The sequence below is a fragment of the Metopolophium dirhodum genome, chromosome 2, assembly GCF_019925205.1.
Source record: "Metopolophium dirhodum isolate CAU chromosome 2, ASM1992520v1, whole genome shotgun sequence".
In the NCBI taxonomy this organism is placed as follows: Eukaryota; Metazoa; Arthropoda; class Insecta; order Hemiptera; family Aphididae; genus Metopolophium; species Metopolophium dirhodum.
In genome coordinates, this window is record NC_083561.1 from 2,543,928 (window position 1) to 2,552,149 (window position 8,222).

General features: G+C 37.6%; 2 protein-coding genes across 3 annotated transcripts; both read left to right on the forward strand.

Moving 5' to 3' along the window:
- Positions 1-894: 894 nt before the first annotated feature.
- LOC132939392 (uncharacterized) lies at positions 895-3,483 on the forward strand. 2 transcript variants are annotated; one of them, XM_061006526.1, is made up of 4 exons: positions 895-2,760; positions 2,839-3,024; positions 3,103-3,280; positions 3,344-3,483. In XM_061006526.1, the coding sequence occupies exons 1-3, from the start codon at positions 1,911-1,913 to the stop codon at positions 3,252-3,254; spliced, it is 1,188 nt and encodes a 395-aa protein (XP_060862509.1). In that variant the 5' UTR covers positions 895-1,910; the 3' UTR covers positions 3,255-3,280; positions 3,344-3,483. The 2 variants fall into 2 exon arrangements, with proteins under 2 accessions (XP_060862509.1, XP_060862510.1); XM_061006527.1 differs by having other exon boundaries at positions 3,365-3,477.
- Positions 3,484-3,822: 339 nt separating this feature from the next.
- On the forward strand, positions 3,823-7,995 carry LOC132939391 (uncharacterized). The gene is made up of 8 exons (XM_061006525.1): positions 3,823-5,745; positions 5,801-5,911; positions 5,973-6,283; positions 6,338-6,470; positions 6,537-6,713; positions 6,767-6,871; positions 6,931-7,438; positions 7,501-7,995. The coding sequence occupies exons 1-8, from the start codon at positions 4,725-4,727 to the stop codon at positions 7,541-7,543; spliced, it is 2,409 nt and encodes an 802-aa protein (XP_060862508.1). The 5' UTR covers positions 3,823-4,724; the 3' UTR covers positions 7,544-7,995.
- Positions 7,996-8,222: the final 227 nt, after the last annotated feature.

Here is an 8,222-nt window from a genome sequence, read left to right on the forward strand (position 1 = left end):
TTATGTTACGGTCCATAGTTCATAGTTTTGTTTCATTTATAATAATATTGCTTTTTAATATACTTTTTCATAAATTAATATTTATTACAGGTGGCTTTTATAATTTTTTTGAACTATTAGTACGTATTTTTTTGGAGATCCCTATTATTACAACAATGTTACCAATATGCGTCTCACTGTACCCCGGTTTCCACTACAGATAAATCATTACTTTTTACCAGGACTGTGAATTAAATGCATTTACATGCTTTTTTGCTACACCGTGACCATATAAAAAATGAATTCGGCCAAAATCTTATTTTACATATTATTTTTTTGGGTTAGTTCATATAATTGCATGTTTTCATGATTTCTTCGTATTTTTTAAAATGTTTTTATATTTTCGGTTCATTTATTAGAAAAATAAATAGGTACCTACCTACCTACCAAGTGTGTAAATAAAGAATTTTTTTTTGTAAACCAATTTTAATTATTATTTATTAATTTAAAACAATTTTTATAAAAACGTTTTCATTCAGTATTTTTTTGAATTTTAAGTGCATATTTTTGAATATTTCAGTGCATATATTTGCCTGTTTTTAGTGCATACATGCAGGCAAATATTTAACACTTTTTCATTGCATTAAATTCACAGCCCTGCTAATTAATTTTACTTCCAATCCTTATACCTACCACAGTTAATGTTAAATGTCAAATTGTCAACAATCAACTGCTTCTTCAACTTGATAACACTTAAGAGGATGTCAGATTTTTAGCGCACTATTTATTTCTGTAAACTCCTCTAGATAGCGGGTTGGGCTTGCCGGCGCGGGACCATCCCCCCTCATACTATCGTTGAGAGAGTATGGCCGAGTGGCGGTAGTTGTCACTTGTCAGTGCTGTCGAGTCCGCCGAGAGGCTAACGCGCAGCCTTTTGTGCGCGTCCGTATTACTGTATTAGTGTGTGTTGAATAATTGTTAATAAATTAATTAGTGAAGTTGATTACGTAGTTTTGTTCTTGTATTTGTAAATGAGGTATGTTTGCGAAAAAGTATATAATATTATATAATCAGAAGTGGGATTTGTTCCGTAAAGAACGTAGTGCGTTTTTGTCGTTCGGGGCTTACGCCGTTTTAGTAGCGTGATCCGCTGTAACGTACGCGATCGCGAATTCGTTTCGGCGTGCGAACGTTAGTTAAGTAAAGTGTGCGGAAACGGTCCCGAGATTCGAAAAGTAACGGTCGAACCGCGTTTTCGGCTACCGGCCGAAGTTACGCAGCGAGTTGTGGTTAGCTTTTGTTATCGCCGCCTGTGACCATAATACCGTGATAACGAAACCTGGTTAGCTATTGATAACCCGACGTCTGATAGTGTTCTTATCGAGAACCTCGTTGTTTTGTTGTGAACTGATAAGTGCCGCTGATAAACAACATGGGTGACAAGGAACCCTCGGGCGAGACGAGTATCAAAAGCCCGTCGTACCTATAGTCTATTCAAAATGAGATGATGACTCGGCGGCCAAGTTGTGCGCATGGGCGTGGCTTTTGTTCCGTAGTAGCGCTTGAGGCACCGCCGCGGACGGGAGCTTTAATTAGTCTAGTATCGACTGCCGATGTGTGTGGATAATTTAAAATGCATTGCGCGTATTTTTTGTATGTCTGTCGGTCGCGGACGCACACACGCACATCCACGTCTCGCGTGACACGTCCCCGTTGCTTCGGTCACGTGATCGATGCTTTTGGAGGGAGTATGACCGGCGGCTGACCAAAACTGGTCGCCGCCGAGTCATCATCTCATTTTGAATAGACTATAGAATTAACGGAAAATAACAAGCGGCGGCATAGTGTCTGAGCCGAAGCTCGAGTCTGTTGCGCAAACGACTACGACGACGCGTCCGGAGTACCGGGTGGTTCCGGACTTGAGCCGGGCAATGACCTCGTTTACTGGAGATGAGTCTCCGCTGCAGGCGGAAGATTGGCTGGAGGAAGTTAAAGGTATGACGACCTTAAATCGATGGCCGTTCGAGTACGTGTTGCAGTACGTGCGTATGCATTTGACTGGTCCGGCCAAGGATTGGTTTACTGGCCGTGAGTTTTCCGATTGGCGCGAATTGGAGCGGAAGTTCTGCCTAGTATTTGTGCGTGATGCGTGTGCGGCCGACCGCGAAGACGAGATGCGTGCGCGGAAGCAAGGGTCTAATGAGACTCTCATTTTGTATATGCAGCCCAAGCTACGCATGTGCCGGGGTATCGGACATACTTTTGCGGTGTCTAAAGATTACGTCCTGCGAGGACTGCGGTCGAAGGAAATGGCCTTGTACGCCGTTGTGCGGACACACGCCGGCGAGGAAGACCTATTAGGTGACCTATTGAATTGGGAACGCATGTCTTCATTGCATGCTTCGGCGGTTGTGCCGAAATATGTTGCTCCGCAAAACGCGAGAGGAGCGCCAGTCCGTCCGCTACCAAAAAAGAAAACGGAAGAGAAGGCGAATCCGAATAAGTGGAAAAAGTTCTTTAAGACCGTCGTGGAGGCGAGTGGATCGAACCGTGAGGCGTCCTTCTCCAGCTGTTGGGTGTGTAAGAAATCCGGCCATTTGTCACACGACTGTCCAGACAAGGTGAGTCGCAAACCCGTGTGTTTCGGGTGTGGTGTTGAAGGGCACATTCGACCCAACTGTCCGGAGAGAAACCAGACTAACTTCGCTGAAGTAAGAACTGTGACATCGAGCCATCCCTATAACAAATCCAATCTCAATAGACATTTGAAAAATGTGCATGGTATGTTTATTTTCATTTTTTATATTTATGAGCTGTTAGGTTTATTTTTAATATTTAATTCAATATTTATTTTATAAGCTGTTGTACGCGCTCGACCACAACGAGGTGAAATTGAGATCGCTTCGAATATTGTAGTACCAGACCTAGCAGCAGGTCCATCAAAACAGACTAGCAATGTTAATAATAATATGCTGAACGATTATTTTAGTGATGGGTATGATGAAATGTTAGCTGAAGTACCTGAAAATTATCAAGGTGATACAGGTTAGTTTTATTTTATCTATTGAGACAGAATTAGTTTAGGTTTATTTTTAATATTTAATTCAATATTTATTTTATAAGCTGTTGCACGCGTTCGACCACAACGAGGTGAAATCGAGATCGCCCCGAATATTATAGTGTCAGATCTACCAGCAGGTCCATCAAATCAGACCCAAAATGTAAATGATATGGATGATTTCAATGACAGAAATGATGTATGTGGAAATGCTTGACAATGCCGGACCATGCGATGCGTCAGGTAAGATTTTTTTTTTCCTTTATCGGTGCTAGATTTATTTATTTTTTTTTTTTTTCTAAGTAGATTCTTATATGACTACTGTAGGGAATAAGCGTGTTCACGTAGAAAATACAACAAACCGTATTAAATCGAAAAAGGCTCGTATGGATAAGGCTAATGCATCTGGGTTCGTGGAGGTTAAATCCGCACATAGTCGAAAAATCGTATGGTATTCTGCTAAAAATCTGGACAATTTCGAAAATTATATTTAATTTCTCGTTAATGTAAAGCCTGAACTCATTGAATTATTGAGAAGAATTGTTAGTGTTAATTCGATAAAATTTAACTTAAAACTTGAAGCCACATATAACCAACCACATGTAGATAACTCATCGCAAAATAGGTCATTTAAGACTGCAGCCCGAGAAATTTTTATCGATTCCGATATAAATTTATTAATAGAGCAGGCGTTCGCTACGTTATTACACGAGGAGGAAATTTATGTAGCCAAGGGTAGTGGGTATGTACTAGAATCTATCGATGGGCTTTTATTAACAGTATACAAGTATACCCCCATGGGTAAAACCCCAAATATTGGACTGCCTGTTATTAATTCTGATAATGAACGAGATGACGCGAATAACGATCCAAGTTCTAATACTACGTTGAACATGCAAAATAATGACCAGCAAAATGAATTGGATCAATATGAAAATCGTTCAGATATTTTTAACAGTGTAGCTGGTTCGTCGTATATTCAGCTTCATACTTCTATTACAAAAAGGGGGGCAACGATCAATCTGCAGAACACTGATCAACATTGTTTTAAATGGGCCATTCTGGCTAAGCATGTGACAGGTCCAAATAAACATCGAGTAGGAGATAATTATTACCGACATGAGAATAAATATAATTTCACAGGCTTATCATTCCCAACACCGTGGAGCGAAGTTAAAATATTCGAAAAAAATAATCCGACAGTCTCTATAAATATTTACGGAAACAAAAAAATATCTCATCCGTCTTCAAAATATCAGAGTCATCACATTTTTCCATTAAAAGTCGTAGAAAATGAAAAAGCCGATCATTTCGATTTAATTTTATACACCGAAGGTGAAAAAAGCCACTATGTATATATATCAAATTTTTCACGATTAATTCGTTCGCAAATAACTAAACACGGGCATTCAAAATATTTTTGTAAACGATGCTTCACGTCATTCGATGATCAAACGTTAAAATATAAACTGAGCGGGCGGCCAGCACTTGAGCAGCATAAATTAATTTGTGGAGCACATAAGCCGATTCTACCCAGAATCCTGATGTTGGCGCAACACTTGAATTTGAAAACTGGCAACATGCTCAACGACATCCGTTTACTATTTACGCCGATTTTGAAGCGCTGCTAGTGAAGACTAATGAGAAAAGAGGTAAACATACGACTGTAATACATAACCACAAACCTATGAGTTATGGGTTTTTAGTCAAGGCGTCCGAAGACGTCCCGTTAGAGCTCATTGAGCGATTTAATATACCAAACGCACCGGTGATTTATCGCGGAAGTAATAATCGAGAGGATGTTGCCAGACATTTTCTTGAAAATATCGTTGACGTGGGTCATAAAATCGAGGAATTGTTAAAGACAAATACCCCTATAGTTATGAGTGACGAAGATACACAAAAACATAATTCTAATAAAAATTGTAATTTATGTAAACGTAGTTTTGATACAATTGAGAAAGTTCGCGATCATTGTCACCTGACTGGAAGATTTAGGCAATCTTTATGTTCTCTATGTAATTTAAAATTAAAACAGCCTAAATTTGTCCCATGTTTTTTCCATAACCTAACTAATTATGACGCTCATTTTATTGTAACTGAGTTAGGATATGACGCGAATAGTATCAAGGTTATAGCAAATAGCGAAGAGAAATTTATATCATTTTCGAAATATATAAGTAGGTCGTTTACAATACGGTTCGTAGACACGTGTAGGTTTATGCCGTCGAAGTTGAGTAGTCTCGCTAAAAACCTTTTAACTAAGGATTTTTCAAAATTCCGCGAGACTGCGAAATATTTTGATGATGCTGATATGCCTTTTGTCACCCGCAAGGGTGTATATCCATACGAGTATACGGATGGCTGGGATAAGTTGGACGAGCCGAGTCTACCACTGAAAGACGAATTTTATAGCACGCTTAAGGAGAAGGCCGTTAAGGATACGCATTATGATCACGCTATGGAGGTATGGAGACACTTCGGATGTCAAACGCTTGGTGATTATTCCGATCTGTACTTGAAAGTGGATGTGCTGTTGCTCGCGGACGTTTTTGAAAATTTCCGCGATCTATGCATGAAAACGTACAATTTAGACCCAGCTTTTTATTATACAGCGCCAGGTTTCAGCTTCGATTCCATGTTGAAATATACATCGATAAAATTAGGACTGCTAACCGATTATGACATGCTACTATATATAGGAAAAGGTTTGTAAATTACGAAAATTAGTTTTTAAATATTATAAAAGTTATTATATTATAGGTATACGTGGTGGATTGGTACAGGCTAGCATGCGGTATGCTAAAGCCAATAAACCCAAGGTACCTGATTATGACGAGGCGAAGGAGAAATCATGGCTTATATATCAAGATTGTAAGTATAATTTTATCAATTTTTTTCAAAATTGTATTTATTTATTTTTAAAACTTTACAGGTAACAACCTTTACGGATGGGCTATGAGCCAGTACATGCCCTCTGGAGGTTTTAAGTGGGTCGAAGCCAAGCTAGATGGACTTAACAACTTGGATGAGACCTCCCCTATAGGGCGGATGTATGAGGTTGACGTATCGTACCCGGTAGATCTGCACGATAAACATAATGATCTACCATTTTTACCCGAAAACGGAATACCTGAAGGTTCAAAAGTAAAAAAACTTATGGCGACTTTTGAGTCAAAGAAAAATTATGTCGTGCATTACCGTAGTCTCCAACAAGCTATTAAAAACGGGTTGATAGTTGATAAAGTATGTATTATTTTATACGCGTTAAACATTTTAACATGATAAATTTTACTCTAGGTGCATAGAGTCCTTCAATTCAACCAATCATCCTGGCTTGCAGAATTTATTAATTTGAATACCGAGATGAGGAAAAAAGCTTTGAATGATTTTGAGAAAGACTTCTTCAAGCTTATGAATAATAGTATTTTTGGTATTTATCTATATGTGTGTGTGTGTGTTTAATTGATTTTATACTAACCCTTTCAAAATTGTATAGGTAAGACTATGGAACAAGTTAGGCGGAGGATACATATGGAGCTTGTCTCAAATGATGCTAGAGTACAAAAACTGATCAACTTGACCACATTTAAATATGCAACATCATATAATGAAAACTTGAGTGCAATAACATTGGAGAAAAAAATTATAAAATTTGATAAACGTATTTATGTTGGTATGTATCAAGCATGTTCAACCCCTATTATTTTTTAATAGTCATTTTTGCAGGTCTAGCAGTGTTGGATATATCAAAGACAATGATGTATGATTATCATTATAGTGTAATGCAGAAGTACTATGGTGATAATATCAAGCTTATGTATACTGACACGGGTAAATATATTAAAACTAATCTCTTGTGTATACATAAAATATTAATATCATTATTACAGATTCATTAGTATATTTTATTCAAACCGATGATTTCTACGACGATCTTGTAAAGAACACCCACTTGCTTGACCGTATGGATACTGCTAACTTACCACGAGACCATCCGTGCTATATTGCAGAGAGAAAAAAGGTTCCGGGTCTGTTTTCGGATGAGTTGGATGGCCGTATTATGACAGCGTTTTGCGCGCTCCGTGCTAAATCTTACGCGTATAAAATCCTAGGAGTGGATGGTATTGATGTGATGGAAAATATTCGTGCAAAAGGCATTAGGGGCCACGTGGTTAAGAATCATATGACATTTGAGGGCCATCGGCGATGCTTGTTTGAAGGTATTGGGGTGGATGACGATAATAGACAGCTGAACATGTGTATACGTTCGTTAAACGTTCGCAACCACCAATTGACGACAGTCAAATCCAACAAAATAACATACAATAATTATGATGATAAGAGGATAGTACTAGAAGACAAAATCCATACACTAGCTCATGGTTACTATAGAATAGAGTAAGTTTTTAAAACAATTATAATTTAAAATATTAAACTTCAATTATTTATAAATTTTATAGAGATGCAGAGTTGGCTGAAATGATGGCTGATAGCGAATACTAGGCCATGTTTATATTTGTAAATACATTGTATAAAAACCATGTTCACCTTAGATTAAATTTGTATGTTATACTGTATATTTGTAAATACTTTATAAATGTAGTTATTAAAGTTAGAATAATCTAAAGTTTGTAAATATTCATGTAAATATATAAGCTTTTAATATTTATTTTATAATGTGTAAATAGGTCTATAATTGTTAGATTTTTAATTCAGCTCATAAATATAAAAAATGAAAATAAACATACCATGCACATTTTTCAAATGTCTATTGAGATTGGATTTGTACGTGAATATCGACGGGCAGACGGTACACGGAAAACGAACACCATCGTGATTTTTTTGGTGAGCAATCAAATTACCTTTACGCGCGAACACCGATGGACACTGCTCGCATTTAAACATTTTTTTTAAATTATAATATTTTTTTTAAATAAACGTGTACAACGAACTAAGATTGATTACGTACTGGACGGTAGTTAGTTGGTGGACTGACTTGTCCTGGGTCTCCAGTGATTATTATTATTATTATAAAAAGACTTGGACAGTAGATGCACAGTGGTAGGAGTAAACACCCCTGTTAGGGGTTGACACCTGTAATAAAATTATCGTATCGTCCTTGGTCTGCACTGAGTATTACAATAGACTCTGGGTAGGGGGTGTTTACCGCTTATACACACTT